Source organism: Amblyomma americanum, chromosome 1 (assembly GCF_052857255.1).
Source record: "Amblyomma americanum isolate KBUSLIRL-KWMA chromosome 1, ASM5285725v1, whole genome shotgun sequence".
Lineage (NCBI taxonomy): Eukaryota > Metazoa > Arthropoda > Arachnida > Ixodida > Ixodidae > Amblyomma > Amblyomma americanum.
The window spans coordinates 395,435,642-395,452,919 of NC_135497.1; the positions used below are offsets into that span (position 1 = coordinate 395,435,642).

The 17,278-nt window shown below is 48.5% G+C and overlaps 1 protein-coding gene across 3 annotated transcripts in view; it reads left to right on the top strand.

Moving 5' to 3' along the window:
* The first annotated feature begins 1,877 nt into the window (after positions 1–1,877).
* The window catches only part of LOC144115731 (uncharacterized), a 132,396-nt gene continuing 116,995 nt past the window's right edge, over positions 1,878–17,278 (top strand). For 2 of the 3 annotated variants that reach the window (XM_077650222.1, XM_077650223.1), the window contains exon 1: positions 1,878–2,065. In XM_077650222.1, coding sequence (XP_077506348.1) covers positions 2,055–2,065 — 11 coding nt within the window. In that variant the 5' untranslated portion in view covers positions 1,878–2,054. The remainder of the gene's footprint in view (positions 2,066–17,278) is intronic. The other variant, XM_077650221.1, reaches the window with a different exon arrangement.

Consider the following 17,278-nt stretch of genomic DNA (forward strand, 5'->3'; position numbering starts at 1 on the left):
AATAATATAAGTGGTTTTTTGGGCAAATGAAATGGCGCATCATCTGTCTCATATATCGTCGCACACCAGAAACGTGCCGTAAGGGAAGGGATAAAGGAGGGAGTGAAAGAAGAAAGGTAGAAAGAGGTTGCCGTAGTGGAGGGCTCCGGAATGATTTCGACCACCTGGGGATCTTTACCGTGCACTGACATCGCAGAGCACACTGGCGCCTTAGCATTTTGCCTCCGCGGCGGCTGCGTTTTTATGGAGGAAAAACGCTAAGGCGCCCGTGTGCTGTGCGATGTCAGTGCACGTTAAAGATCCCCAGGAGGTCTAAGTTATTCCGGAGTCCTTAACTACGGCACCTATTTCTCTCTTTCTTCTTTCACTCCCTCCATTATCCCTTCCCTTACGGCGCGGTTCAGGTGTCCAACGATATATGAGACAGACACTGCGCCATTTCCTTTCCCCAAAAAACTAATTATTATTGCCGCCATAAAAATGCAGCCGCCGCGGTCGGGTTCGAGCCCGGAACTCCGGATCAGTAGCCGAGCGCCCAAACCACTGAGCCACTGCGGCGAGTAGAAAATATAACTCGAATTTTAAAATGACTGTTAATGAGGGTCAGAGAAGGCCAGCAAATTTTTCTAAGTGAGGATGAGGGCGAGGGAGAGCCATGGATTCAAATGTGACGGTGAGGGAGGAAAAGTAAAAATGAAGGCATATGGCCACCCCTGCTCACGTCTACGTCAAAATGACGGAGTGGCGAAACCAACTGGTTCCAAAGCGGAATGTTTCGTGCATTCGACCCCTGCCGTTCCAGCATATATGTACCGTCTCAGCTGGTGCCGAGACTGGTGCCACTTGGGGGTCGCCATTGGTGACATAATTGTGGCCCACTCGTTTGGCTTAGAAGGTTCGGAGTGTAGCAAACGAATTGCCTCGATTCGGTGCACAAAGCTGTTAGTGGAATTGAAGCCTGGTGGGTGTAAGCGATTCGTACCGACGACCTTTGTTGCTCGAAACCGTAATGGGGGCGACCTTCGGTGGGACGTGGCGGGCGAACCAGTGGTCGCAGAGGTATGCAGGTGGTGCCAAACGAATCGTCGTTTCGTGACAAGTATAGGTTGGTATCAGAATTTGTCTAAAGCGTAGGTGGAAACAACTTGGCTAACGCTCTTCATTTGATTTCGCATCCGCGAATCATTCTTTAATTAATAATATTAATAATAATTGGTTTTTGGGGAAATGAAATGGCGCAGTATCTGTCTCATATATCTTTGGACACCTGAACCACGCCGTAATGGAAGGGATAAAGGAGGGAGTGAAAGAAAGGAAGAATAGGTGCCGTAGTGGAGGGCTCCGGAATAATTTCGACCACCTGGGGATCTTTAACGTGCACTGACATCGCACAGCACACGGGCGCCTTAGCGTTTTTCCTCCATAAAAACGCAGATTCTTTAATTGTTTAAATCATTTTTTTATTGCCATCACACATTCAGTGTTCTTTCAAAGACACCGTTGGAATTGATGTCGCTGGCAATAGCTTTTGGAATTCGTTTGGCCCCTTCTAGCGCTACCCGTTGTATTTTGGTTGAGACGACACTGCCCATCGCGCAAGACCACTCGCGCTCAATGTTTCTGAGAACTGAAGTGGCAAAGATAGATAGCCGAGCGCGCTGTCGCTTGTTAAGGACAGGGAAAGAATGTAGCTGATGACAAAGGGACAGAAATTCCTCCGTAATTGAATATGGTTACCGTCATCTATTAGCCATCCTAGAATACACGACGTCTTTCCTGCCGCGCATTTCGTGTTTACATCTACTCTCGACTGCAAGACTTTTTTTTTCCCTCCGGGAGAAAGGCACGTGCCAACGCGAGCTGCAGATAAGAAAGAAGCGTCAACGTGGCGGGTGCCGCACGAGCCACATCGAACGACCAGCCGGGAGCCAGCATCGCCGTTACTTCGTGTTTCGGCTACTGGCACCCGTCCATGCAGCGTGTGCCCGTCTGAGCTAGAAGCCGGAGGAGCCAGCGTCGCCCCTTCGTGCTGCGGCTGCCGGGACCCGTCCGCGATGGAGCTCGAGTGAGTGTCACATTTCATTCCACCATGAGCACGGGTACCGCGTTCCTGTCGCCTTGCGAACATACGACCCCAGTCTCGTGCGAGCGCAACCAGTCAAGCACTGTGCGCTATTTACGGGCTTCGCGTCGCACTGAGAGCAGTCATTCGGGGTGGTGGCCGCAATATGACGTGGCGGCACTCGCGCCGGTGATGCTCTGGCCTTAGTCGGCAACCCTAACCTGCGCGTGCATGGCCGCTGGTGCTGGCACTGACACGTAGCACTACCGCAGCTCGAAGTGCCCAGGGCGCGCTGCCGCTTGCTTAAATGCAGTGCTGCGCCACCGGGGTCATTTTGGGGTCCGAGAATGGCGCGCCAGGAGTTGCTCGCCTGGAAGCATCTGCTCTGCCGTTCTTGGGCTTCGTGCTAGAAGCCCCCAACACAATGAGTCGACAAGCTGGCGCAATTCCCGGCGTATCGGTGGCCACTATGATAATCTGTTGTCGTAAACAGTGCACGAAACGCGGGAGACGTAAGAGAAGCGCCCGGGACGAGCGCATTCTAACAGCTTTTTTTATTTGCGCCAACGCCCGTGCTCTTTAGCGACAAAACGCCTGCGCACCAACCCCACAATTCCATCAAATGCGCAGTCACCTCGTCAGACCAAGAAATCAGTGGATAGAAGCCTCACTTACTCTTTTCAGGCCCAAATCTCGCAGCAAGAAAAAAGCCTTGCCACATCGACGACGGGCGAATGTAGGACCGTGTGAGGGTCCCGCCTGTACGAGGCGTGCCTGAGCACGTTGCGCTAGGGTGCCTCGATGGGCTGGCGCCGAGTGGGAGATGTTGGGTCCCACTCTCCCATTCAGCTGCATTCAGCGCAATGCGGCGGGGCGCCGTTTCGAAGATAAAACTGCAGCTGCCACCTGGAATTCGGAAAATGTGGTGTTCTAGTGAGACAGAGTGGTACCAGTGATAGTTCCAACAGTGAATCAGAGGTGGTTACTCTAAAGAACACCATCTTCCGCAGCTAATCTGCCGTGAAAGTCAATGCCTAATGAGCAGTCCGTGCACTCATGCGTGTTGGTTCTCTTCTGTAGAGTCCGTTTTGCACTGTGTTCCTTCATAATAGCATTTTTACAACTTGCGTAGCATATTACACTGCAGTCTCATGACCCGGATACTGTACATTTCTATTACTTTTCCAAAAATCCGGATTGCTTATTTCCAGCCATGTAATCAATGCGAAAAGGTGCGTTTTTTCCTGCTAATTTAAATAATTATGAGGATGCAAAGATCAGTTGTGTATTATACTTCCGTCCCCAGCAGAAATTGTTCTGGAAAAGAAGCGTTTCGCATACCTTACCTATCATATTTTGGGGTTAGCTGATGGTCAGCCCGTCTGGTTTGACCTGCGATTGGAAATTTTTTCGGCACGCACTGTCACGAGCAAAGCCAAATAGCCGGTGCACTTTAATAGTGCAGGCAGAACGCCCGAGAACACACCAGTCCCTCACAACTTCGTCCCTGACTGCTACATCACACACACTACGAGCTCACTTCAAGCAAAGGGGCGTGGCCCGTTTCGCCTCTGCTTTGCTAGTTTTGTGCGTTCTCCGCCGCCTTTCTTCCGATAAGAGGCGCCTCGTTGTCGTTACGCGTCGCGGCCTTTCTTCTCCCAATTACAGCCGCCTCGGTACACATCGCACGTTCTGAACTACGCTGTTAGAAGTCGCATGTTTTGTCCACCAGACCACAAGCGCTTGCACTAGGCCAAGAAAGCCAAGAACTTAGACCAAGAAAGCTGAAAGGCGAGTGTTAAAACCTGCCAGACTACGTCAAAATTTCCCGAGCGGCTTCTTCACAACCTGATAACAAACGTGTTCCCTCGTAAGGCAACCGTATTATTTAGGCGCTCTTGTGGGTAAGCGAGTATGTGTAGTTCTCGTCACAGCGTTTTGTTCAGTTTGTTATGTTTTATCTTAATGCCACAAACGCCATTATTACCCCTCCCCTCTCTCTACTTCTTTGTGCCAGCTCACTACGAATATCCTGGAGCCAAATCTATGTTCTGTGCGCCAGTAAGCAAAGAAGCCGCGGCTGCGTGACTCGAAAGAAAGGCGGCTTTTTTTCGCCACTTATAGTTTATTTTCCTTCCTTTTCGTATCGCTTTTAAAGAAATCATAACTGGGGGAAACGTCAGCAAAATTCGTCACGCGTGTTTCTGGGCAACCATATCCTATAGATTACTTTATTTGTCTCTTTCGATGACACCAGCAGAAGGGATGAAAGCTTGTCGGTCATGTTCACTAGCCCGCGTCTTCCTGCGTACATTAATAATAATAATAATTGGTTTTTGGTGGAAAGGAAATGGCGCAGTATCTGTCTCATATATCGTTGGACACCTGAACCGCGCCGTAAGGGAAGGGATAAAGGAGGGAGTGAAAGAAGAGAGGAACAAATAGGTCCGTAGTGGAGGGCTCCGGAATAATTTCGACCACCTGGGGATCTTTAACGTGCACTGACATCGCACAGCACACGGGCGCCTTAGCGTTTTTCCTCCATAAAAACGCAGACGCCGCGGTCGGGTTCGAACCCGGGAACTCCGGATCAGTAGTCGAGCGCCCTAACCACTGAGCCACCGCGGCGGGGCGCGTACATTACCTCAAACGTGGTTTTCCAACTAGCCAAGGCTCATTCCTTAATGAGAAATCTATTGCCTTGCCCGACGACTATCGAGTGAGACAGCAAGCAAGCTTCGCTTAGCAACTGGAACAGACGGTTCCGCAGAAGCGAGTAAGGAGTTAAATCCCGACCGCGATGGCCGCGTTTTGATGTAGGCGAAACGCAAAGGAGCCCGCGTGCTGTGCGATGTCAGTGCACGTTAAAGATCCCCATGTGGTCGAAATTATTCACGAGCCATTCACTACAGGCCCCGCCGCGGTGGCTCAGTGGTTAGGGCGCTCCACTACTGATCCGGAGTTCCCGGGTTCGAACCCGACCGCGGCGGCTGCGTTTTTATGGAGGAAAAACGCTAAGGCGCCCGTGTGCAGTGCGATGTCAGTGCACGTTAAAGATCCCCAGGTGGTCGAAATTATTCCGGAGCCCTCCACTACGGCACCTATTCCTTTCTTCTTTCACTCCCTCCTTTATCCCTTCCCTTACGGCGCGGTTCAGGTGTCCAAAGATATGAGACAGATACTGCGCCATTTCCTTTCCCCAAAAACCAATTATTATTATTCATTCACTACAGCACCTCTTTCTGTCTTTCCTCCTTTATTCCCACCCTGCTCTCTTCACTTACTGCGCGGTTCGGGTGTCCATCGAGACGAGCGAGACAATTAGTGCGCCATTTTCTTTCCTCAAAAAACAATTTTCTATTTTTTACTGTGTTCCTCCGGCTCCTCTTTGTTAGTTTAGCCTGGCAGGCACAATGGGATTGAAAATAAGTAGTTATCAGAGGCTGATTTTGTGAGGTGTCTTTGTGAGACCGCCAGGTTGCTGCCGGAACACACGGCCGCGTTTCACGTCCGCTGCGTAGTTTTCTACTGGTTTGTGCGGTTTTTCGACTATTCACGGACTGAAAGTGCTGCAAACGGTTCGTGAAGGTGTTGTGCACCATTTTCGTCCACTTTTCGGGACTTCCGTGTTCGAAATTTGTGCTTGACATGGAGCAGCAGACGCTTCACTGGGCCTCGCAGTAGGCCTTGCTGGAACCTGCTGCGGCTAGGCTAGGCTAGGCCTACCGCCCAGTATGCACATGGCTTCACCAAACGCCGAGCCTGCCTGCAGCAGCAGGGTATACCAAGTCGGCGGAGAAGCAATCTCGCCTGAAGAATTCACCACGGATCGTAGGTGGACCAGGGCCTTACAGCCCGTAAACTGGCGCACTCACCACCGCTCCACGAGCCCGCGACTTCGAGCTCGCCTCTCAAGCCACCGGACGGACCCGCCACACCGGGCCAGCCCAAGCAAGGCAAGACTCCTCCACCAACTATAAAGCGTCAGGCTCCGCTACCCAAGCTACCCACCTCAGACCTGAAAATCATCTAGCGCCCGAGTGGGGGCCTAGATCTCCGCAAACACAATGGGGGTTAACCCTATACCTCGTATGCACCGCCCTGAAACTCGCCATACAGGAAGTACGTCAACAAGGCGCCATACGCATAAATCCTCGAAAAAACTAACATCAGTACCCACCAGAGAACAGAGCGGAACGCTACTTTAGGATACAGTCTCTTTAAATCTCCAACATTACCTACCCATTAAAGGCCTACATCGCCCAACCAGACAACGCCATTCGAGGCGTTCTCTACAACGCTATCTACGACCAGACGCCTGAAGCGAGAGTTCAGAAACTTCAGACTTTCTACAAAAGTAGTTCGTATGACATTACGGACGACAGATGTTTGGGCAAGACTGAGTCACCTCACGTTCGACAACACAAGGTCGGTTGCTAAGCAACTACGTTTTTACGGAGCCGTATATAACTGCTATCCTTTCCTGGCGAAATCCGAGGCATGCTTCAACTGCCGGAAAGCCGGTCGCAGAACCGACGTCTGTATCCAATCCAACCAAATCCCCGCAGGGCGGCGTCTGCAACTTGCAGGCGTTGGCGAGTGGCGACACCACGGGTTCCGGAGCATCCGCAGGGACATCCCCGCAGGGGATGATGGTGAACAGTGCATCACCACGGACCCGAGCACCCGCGCCTCGCCGTGCGTGGCATCGCCGTGTCCGGGGAAAAGGGGATCCTGGTGGTCGAGCCGATGCCGAGCGTTTGAACCTTTAAGGCCCCTTGGCGGAGGCAACACACCACTTTGGCCCCAGCTTTCAGTATACGGCACCTCCGGCCTGACCCAACCGGGGGAAATCGGCAGTCGCCTTTTCCTGTCCTCCTCTACATCTTTTATTTTCCTGTCTTCTTTCTGACTACTGTCCTGTCTCCTCGTCGTTTCTTGGTTTTTTTTCATTTCTTCATGGGCGGCTAGGGTTAACCTTGTGTGGCGAACTACCCTGGGTTTCGTCATATTTGGTTATAGTAGAGGTGTACAGCTGGCGTGGACAGGACTTGCGTGCAAGTTCCTGTCCCGTCGCCTTGTTGGGCTCCGTGGTGGGTGGCTGGCACCGTGGCTGAACAACTAAATTTTTTTTATGGCTCCCCTCCATTCCCAACCTGATCGCTCTCTAAAAAGAGGGCGGAACGATGAAGATTTTTTTCAAAAAAGAAAAGTGTCATTCCCAAAATTTCATGTCATTCACAGCAAAGCTGAAGAACAACAAGCAAGACTGATTTCCCCATTCTTGGTAGCAAAGTGCCTGACAGATACCTTGTGGTTTGGGTATAAGGTATCAAAAATGGCTAGTGGCGACTTGCTGCTCGAAGCACGTGACACTGTCCAGCACTCGAAACTTGCAAACATTGTATCGATAGGGGAGATTCCTGTCTCCATCACGTCGCACCGATCTTTGAACACAGTCCGAGGCATCATATCAGAAATTTATTTTGTTCACCTCTCTGAAAAAGAAATGCTTGAAGGCCTTGCCGACCAAGATGTCATAAATGTTCAGTGGATAAAGATCCGGAAGGTTAACAAGGAAATAGATACGAAAGACATGATCCTCACTTTCAACACCAGCACACTATCTGAAAGCATTGAAGTCGGGTACCTGAAAATAAATGTAAGGCCATATATACCCAACCCACGCAGATGTTTCAATTGCCAGAGGTTCGGCCACGGCTCACAGAGTTGTCGCGGCCGCAAAACTTGCGCGAAATGCTCCTCGAAGGACCACCAGTCAGATGAATGTGTTGCTGCCCCGCGGTGCACAAATTGTGAGGGAGACCATGCTGCATACTCCAGGGCTTGTCCGTCCTGGAAAAAAGAAAAAGAAATATTTACTCTGAAAACGACTGAAAACATTTCTTTCAAGGAAGCGAGAAGGCGATACGCTGAAACAAACCGATTCTCCTTCACTGCGAAAACAACCTTCGCCGATGTGGTGCGTGGGCGCGGCGCATCACACCAGGCTTCGGCACCTGTCCAGGCCGCACGCACTGGGCCTATGGCAGGGTCATGCGCGCCCCCTGGTGGTGTAGCTGATACTACTCCGCCAGCCCCAAAGCAGGCTGCGCAGACCCCCGGGTCAGCGGGCCTCAAGACCTCTTCCCACGGGTCGAGGTCTAACTCAAAAGTCAGCGTGCATCCTGCACGGTCGTCCAGCGCCTCTGCTGAGACGATGGACACGACCCAGGGCAGCCCCGTGCCGTCCACATCGGATGGACGGCAGAGGTCTTTGGATCGATAAAAAAAATGAGGCTCCGAGTCAAGGGGCCAAATCAAATTTAATCTAATTTTATCTGCACACACGCACACAACATTAAGATGGCTTTCATAATACACTGGAACTGCAGTGGTCTCGTAAATAACTATAACGACTTAAAAAACATTTTAAACACAATTTCTCCTATGGCTTTATGTGTGCAGGAAACCAATCTAGGCCATCAGCACACAAAGGTGCTAAAGAAGTATACTGTCTTCCGCCGTGACCGAGAGGGGGCGAGCAGACTCTCGGGAGGCGTAGGAATCATTGTGAAACCTGGCGTAGCAGCTAGCGAGATCAAACTCAAAACCAGGTTCGAAGCTGTAGCAGCCACCGTGGTTCGTTACAAAACCATTAAAATTTGTAGCGTATATGTTCAACCACATCTCGAAGTAAGACAGCATGAATTAGAGAGCCTTTTACAACAGTTACCGGAGCCATACTTGATAGTTGGCGATTTTAATGCACACTCTTGTTTCTGGGGCAGTGAGAAAACCGATAGCAGAGGTCAGGTTACTGAGGATTTTATACTATTCAACAATATTTGTTTATTGAACACCGGTAAACCTTCTTATTGCTCCCCTAGTTCAGGAAAAATGAGTGTTTTAGATTTGTCTTTTAGCTCTTCTTCAGTTTTTAACGATTTTAAATGGGATGTCTTAGACAACCCGTATGGAAGCGATCATCTCCCTGTTAAAATCTGCCTGTCAACCCCACCATCAGTCACCCAGACAAAACCACGATGTTGGAAGCTCAATTTAGCAAACTGGCAGCTGTTTAGAACAGCAGCCACGTTAGAAAATATTACGTTAGAAAATCTTAATATAAATGAAATAAATGAAAAGTTCACAAATTGCATTCTTTCTGCCACATGTTTGGCTATCCCCCAATCTTCAGGAATAGTACAACGCAACGATAAAATGAGGTAGACACGAGATTGCAAAGAAGGAAAAAAACAACAAAATAAAGCTTAGGGTATATTTCGCCGATGCCCCACACAGGAGAACCTTATAAACTTTAAAAAAGCAAGAGCAAAAGCGCGGTACATACGTCGAAATCCCGAAAAATCATCCTGGCAGCGTTTCATTTCCCCGATAAACAGCCAAGTCTCCTAAAAAAAAAAATGTGGGAGGCAGTACACAAAATGAATGGTCGCTACTCTCCATTCACAGTTCCTCTTCTGATCGCCCCTGGTGTACAGACAAATATAAAAGAACAAGCAGACATATTAGGCGAACATTTTTCCACTGTATCTAGTTCCTCTAACTATACAGAATCATTTTTAAAATATAAAGACACAGCCGAAAAAGAAAGACTGCCGATAAAGGGCAGTGCTCACGAAGCATATAATAGCCCATTTACACTACAAGAAATTAACAGTGCACTTTCTTCGGGTAAACAAACTGCACCAGGACCAGATGAAGTCCAGTACGAAATGCTTGCCCACTTGTCCGAACATGCTGTAGACTCGCTTCTGAAATTTTTTAACAATATATGGTTATCAGGAGAGATTGCAGAGGCATGGAAAAAAAGCCATAATTGTAGCGTTGTTGAAGCCGGGAAAGTACCTACCTCCCCTTGAAATTACAGACCTATAGCCCTAACAACCGTACTTGCCAAATCTTTTGAAAGCGTCCTTAACATTAGATTAATGTTTTTATTACAATCTCGTTATCTTCTTGACACCCATCAGTGTGGGTTTAAAAAGGCGTGCTCTACAACCGACCATCTAGTCCGCCTAGAGACCACAGTCCGGAAAGCATTTATACACAAGCAACACTGCCTTGCGGTCTTTTTCGATTTAGAGAAAGCCTTTGACACCACATGGAGGTTTGGCATACTGCGGGACCTTGGAGACCTCGGAATGTATGGTAGAATGCTAAAATGCTTGCGTGACTTTTTGACCAACCGTTCATTTCAAGTACGCCTAGGTGCCACTATTTCTAAAAATGTCATTCAAGAGAACGGCGTGCCTCAGGGGTGCGTTTTAAGCACCACACTTTGTATAGTAAAAATGAATTCCCTAGCAAAAATAATCCCAAAGTCTATCATGTATTCTGTCTACGTCGACGATATCCAGATTGCTTGCACATCCTCTAGCATTACATCATGTGAGAGGCAAATACAGCTGACAGTAAATAAACTAACAACATGGGCAGGCAGAAACGGTTTCAAGTTTTCCACGCAAAAGTCAGTAGCTGTTCTTTTTTCGCTTAGAAGAGAACTGCACACTGATCTTTCCTTGTATTTAAATGAAGTCCCACTCCCAATTAAAGATGGGCACAAATTTCTAGGAATGACTTATGATAAAAAGCTCACATTCCTACCACACATAAACATACTCAAAAAGAAAGCTTCTAAATCTCTGTATATACTAAAACTACTTTCACGAAAACATTGGGGTTCCGATAGGACTTGTCTTTTACGGATTCATCGCTCTGTAGTACGTTCTACATTAGATTACGGATGCATAGTTTATGGATCAGCGAGGCAATCGTACCTTAAACGGCTAGACCCAGTACCCAATTTAGGCTTGCGTCTTTACACCGGTGCATACAGGACGTCACCGATAAACAGTCTTTATGTGGAAGCCAACGAGCCGTCGCTTACAGAGAGAAGAACCATGCTCACTTGCTCGTACGTTTTAAAAATCCGTTCACTACCTAAACATATCTGTCACCAAATAGTCACAAAGTGCCCATCGCGAACACTATTTAACAACAAACCATTAGCTATAAGGCCACTTCTCCTGCGTTTTGAAGATATGTGCAAAAACATCGGCGTAATGGATGCATTACCTGGCCTTGCTCGAAGACGTGGTCCACTGCCTCCATGGTTCAATTTTCCTTTAATCTGTGACCTCACTCTTGCACATTTCCGTAAAAAGCGAACTCCACAGCAACATATATTACAAGAATTCCGTGCCCTTGAAGAAAAATACAGTAGTTTTACAGAATTTTATACTGATGGATCAAAAACAGATAGTTGCGTAGGAAGCGCAGTGGTGCGAGGAAATTCGGAGCAAATAGTAAGACTACCACAGTGTTCCTCCATCTTCACCGCGGACTGCTACGCAGTATGTATGACCATAGAAAAAATACTGAGAACCTCAAAAATGCTGTTATTTACACAGACTACTTAAGTGTACTTAGATCTCTCCATTCTAAAAATGCAAGCTCCCCTCTGCTCGGTGACATCATACACAACATAGTAACTGCCACAGCTCTAGGACAAAATATAAAACTGTGCTGGGTCCCGAGTCATGTGGGAATAAAAGGCAATGAGAGAGCAGATGTGTGTGCTGGTAAAGCTCGTGGCAAGGAAATAATGAAAGTAAATATGCCGTTTATTGATTGCATGAAATTAGTAGCAAGGAAACTAAGAAAAAAATGGCAGGTGGCTTGGAACAATGAGGTCAAAAATAAACTACACTTGGTAAAACCAGTTTTAGGTGAATTTTAGTCGTGTGTGCACCAAGAACGTTTCAAGGAAGTGATCGTATGCCGTCTCCGAATTGGCCACATGCACCTTACGCACAATTTCCTACTAACAAAACAGGACAAACCTGTCTGCCAACAATGTGGAGATGAACTCACGGTTAACCACATTTTATTCTCTTGTGTGGAACTGGAAGAAATAAGAAAAACGTATTTTACTGAATTTTATAATAAATGCATTCCTTTTCATCCCGCACTGCTTTTAGGAGATGATGCAATTGTTAATATATCTGGTGTTTTTAGCTTTCTTAACGAAACGGGATTTCTCAAGACCACTATAAATTTTTACCCACTGGTTTGTTTGAATTTTAGCACACCCGAGCCAATTTCTCGGGCCTGAGAAGAAAGCTGCGCCTTTTATTTTGATTGGTTTGGAGCCTCGATGTCCTTCCGCAGCCAAGGAAGGCTACTGAGGTTACCCGCCCCTCTTTAAAGCTTTTACTTGTAGCCATTTATAAAATTTGTGTATGTGTTCACTGGGTAATATTAATGTTTGAGGGCCGCTAGAGCAAGGATTATTCTTGCATTTCTGTAATATTCAACAAAAGACTTTTCCTATACCTTGTTCTTGGCGCATGATGGCCTCAGATGCCTATGTGCCATAAAACACAACACAACAACACAATCCAACAAAAATCTGTGCCAGCGTTGTGGAGAGCCTCATTCCCCAGTCGAGCACTAACATGCGCTGCCAAATGCATCATCTGTAATGGATTCTACTTCACGGGCTCCAAGGACTGCAAGTAGCGTTTCAACCAACAGGTCAACAAAAGGCCGACACCCAAGGATGATACGACAAAAAACGCAACCCTCCGGTAATCCCGCCATTGGCTGCGATCAAGCTCGAGATGCTGTGCCAACTCCCATCACCGGTCCCGGTCCGAGTCCTTCCCACCCCTGACCAGACAGCCGAAGTCTGAGAAACAAGGAAAGACTGGACTGTTACCATCTGACAAACAGGTGAGCTGGAGGCTGCGATCACCTTCCCTTTTCCGTGAGAATTATCAACTTAAAGCACAGCTCGAACAGCAGAGGAAGCAAATCCAACATCAGTCAACAAATCTATAGCATTAGCAAGCACCTTCAATTGCCACTACAAAGACTGCCGCTAACAGAGAAAATGGAAATCTCTCAGGATATCCCCTCTTTCACCCCGGTAGCTAGCCCACCGAACTCACCCACCCAAAGCACTCCTGCAAGCGTAGTGCAAAAGAAAACCGAACCACTGAGGACGCCACAATGTTAGGAACCCTGATCAACGCGATCACTTTTCTTGAACAGAAAATGGAAAATAAATTCGATGCCATGACTAGAGACATGAGCACATGGACGGGAAATCTCAACAACAGATTGACGACGCACGAGCTGATATATGCGCCCACGACGCCATTGCTGCAAGGCGCAGAGCAAAAGAGAACAAGCGTTCCCCCCCATAAATCAAATTCCACCCATTCGCTTTCAGACCAGTGTATGATGGCAGCAAACCACATGGAAGTTATTGTGGTAGTGGAATTGCAGATTATATCGCTCCAAGCGAAGGAATCTGCAACTCCACATTCAATCTCTCCCCGACACAGAAGTCCCCACAGTCATCGCACTACAGGAAACACAAGCTCCTGTCAGATTAGTCAACTACACTCCCCACGCGCCAATGAACAAACCCATTCTAAGGGTAGCAACCCTAGCTCACAGAGCATACACCGCTACAGATCACCCCATAGAGGTTGAAGACATAGATTGTCCCCTAATAAAGCTCCTTCCCAAAACTCGAGATATCACTAGCCTATACATCCTCAACACATACAGCAGCCCGAAAGGCAAATCAGCCCTCCTCGCACCCATACGAAAAGCGCTCCATATCAGCGCTAAACACCCGCTTATAGTGCTTGGTGACTTTAATGCCAGACGCCTCAGCTGGGGTTACAAATGCAACTGCAGGAAAGGAGCACAGCTCTGGACACTAATTCAGAACGACTCATCCTCGTCAATGATCCACATCAACATTCGCGCATCGCTAACAGCGTGCAACACCACTCCCGATCTCACACTCACAAAGAATATCACAAAATATCAGCAGTCGCACACGCAGAGCTCCCTAGGCAGCGACCACTACATAATTGAAACCTCACTCCAGCTAAACTCACTTGCCCCCTTCATGAAAAAGAAGCTGCAGATAACAGACCGGGACAAGTTTCGGAACCTTCAGAACAACGCCCCCACCCAAATCAAACACCTTGCGAGGTGGGTGGCAGAACTCACAAAGTACGTCGCTACAGCGACATCTGAGATCCCGAGCAATCGCGAATCGGATGAGGGCGACAGCAGACTCCTCATGTGGGAGGCGCACTCCGGCCTGCAGAAACGATGGCTTCGTAACAAACACAACAGATCACTCAAGTTAAGGATATCAGCCTTGATCAAGGAAATAGAGGCACACGCGGCACAACTAACCCGTCAGCAATGGTGTCAACTCTGCAACCGCATGGAGGGCAAACTGGGCCTAAGAGACACATTCCAATGTTTGCACTGCCTCTTAGAACCCCACAACACGAAGAGCACGCAACAGGGTAATATAACGCGCCTCATTCACTGAATAGGTATAGATGATAATGTCCTGATCCAAAATATCAGACAAGTACCTCGCAACTCCCGAATTCCTCTCCCTTCCTACTTGGGCATAGAAAATTCCGAGCTCGACGCGGACATAACAAGGTGGGAGGTTAGAGCACCAATGTTCAAACTTCTCACCAGATCTGCGCCAGGAGCAGACAGGATCACAAACAAAACGATACAAAATTTCGACGAGAACTCCATCCAAGCCCTAACAGAACTTTTCAACAAGCACTGGAAAGAAGGTACTCTTCCTCGGAGTGGACCCACGCGAGGGTCAATTTCATCCCCAAGCCCGGGAAACCGCTAGACCTGTTAAACCTCTGGCCAGTCGCCCTCACCTCATGCTTGGGAAAGCTCATTGAGCAGGTAATGTTAAACAGACTGCAAAATTACATGGAAACAAAAGAGCTCTTTCCACACGCAATGCTTGGATTCCGAAGCCATCTATCAACACAAAACGTAATGTTTCAAATCTCAGAAGAAATCCTACATCCCAGACACTGCAAACGCACACGAGCACTGCTAGCTTTAACCCTCACTAAGGCGTTTGACAATGTCCAACACACAGCCATACTGAACGCCTTATCCAATCTAGGAGTCGGGACTCGAAAACATACCTACATTGCAGCTTTCCTATGAGACCGCGCAGCGGAAATCAAACTAGGCACTATAGTGTCCCCCTCCTTTCCTCTGGGCAGCAGGGGGATACCCAAAGGGTCTTTATTTTTCAACATCGCTCTCACTTCCCATGGCTCGCAAGCTAGAGCGCAACCCAAACCTCTCCCACTCCTATGCAGACAACATAGCCTTACAGACCACCATGGGCAATGTTGGGACAATGGAAGAGTCCCTTCAAGCAGGTGCGGACGCGGTAGTAGAGTGCGCAGCCTCTATAGTCCTCGCATGCTCCTCTACTAAGTCTGAACTCTTGCTACTCTACTGGACCCCGAGCCGCAACAGGAAGAACAACCCCTCCATACACGTCGAGGTCAATGGTCTACCAGTGCCAGAGGTTGAAAAGATACGCACCCTGGGCATGTTCTTACAAAACGATGGACGCAACACGGAGACCATCTTGAAACTAACAATCACGACATATCAAATCATCCGGCTGATTAGAAGAATAGCCAACAAGCACCGCGGCATGCGTGATCATGATATGATGCGGCTGGTGCAGGCATTTGTGGTTATTCGGATGGTTTACTCCCTTCCCTACCTCTACCTCACAAAGGCGGAAGAGAAGAAGATAGAGGCACTAATACGAAAGGCATACAAGTCAGCATTAAATCTCCCACAACGAGCTCCCCCCAGCCATCACCTACGCATCGGAGTACGCAGTACACTACAAGAACAAACTGAAGCTCATCGCACGACTAAGATTGGCAGACTCTCCTCCACAAATGCATGTAGACACATTCTCGAATCTCTAAAGATTCAGCCAACATGTCCACCGCCAACAACATCCAGGCCATCCCAACACACATCAGCGACAGACTCATAGTTCAACCTCTTCCCAGAAATGCACACCCAGTTCATAACCAGGCCAGACGCGAAGCTCGCGTGAAGGCTTTACACAAAGCTCATGTAAACGACAAAGACGCGGTCTACGTGGACGCGGCAGAGTACACGCACAATTCGGCTTACGCCATGTCTGTAGCATCGCATGACCTCAAACACAGTCTCGTGCTCGATTACGGCCACAACCTCACTTGAAGCCGAAGAAGCAGCCGTAGCGTTTGCGATTACCTCCTCCGCTGCCACACTCATTCTGAGTGACTCTGAAACAGCAATCACGAATTTTGCACGGGGACAGGACAGATTCATTCTACCACCAGAAAAATTATCAATTCTTGCTCCACAGAACCCCGACCAGCTCAGATTATTTGGGTGCCAGCCCACGCAGGCAACCCCGACAACGAAGTGGCCCACTCTCTTGCTCGAGCGTACATCAACCGAGCAGGGCACACCGTATACCGGGGTAACACTAGTGACAGGCTCGTCACCTATCATGAAATAACCCTCCATTACCCTCCACACCACACATCTCCACACCGCAGCGGTGGCCAAGTGGTTGAGCATCCGCCTCGTATGCGGGAGGTGTGGGGTTCGATCCCCAGTGCCGCCGGGTACCCACCGGTGATACAATGGGTACAAGCTTTCCCCTGGTATGGTGCTCGGCTTATTTAGGGTGAAATGCTTGGGAAATGGGTCTTTGACCCCACCTTGAGAAAAAGAAAAAATACCTTGTGACATGGCGCTCTTTGGCCATAGCTGCCCTTGCGCCATAAAAATCCATCATCATCATCACCACACATCTCCCTCTCGAAAGAACAACAAACTACTTGACAGCTCCAGGCTCACACATTGCTTTCACCGGCTTTGTTAGTCCTTATCCACCCAGCCCAATACAGACACGAATGTTCTCTTTGTGGGGCTCCGAGAGCCAACTTTGACCACATTTTGTATCTTTGCCGAGAATTTCAACCACCACATCGCTGGAACCACGGACAAAGAGGGTTGGAAGGTCGCGGTCTCCAGCTCCTAGCCAGCCTCACAAAGGCGGCTGGTAGAGTGGCCTGGAGAGGTCGCCGCACGTCATTGACTGTTGGCCACCACCCGGGATCAAGAGCCAGACCAACCCTAGGCAGTGACTCATCCATAAAGCTCATCAATAAACTTTTCACCTGCCTACCTGTCTTTGTGGATCAGTAGCTTTTGATGATTTTTCTTGGTGTTTTGAAAGGAAAACAACTTTTAAATTAAATTTTTCCTCGAATAAACATCGGCTACTGATCCGGAGTT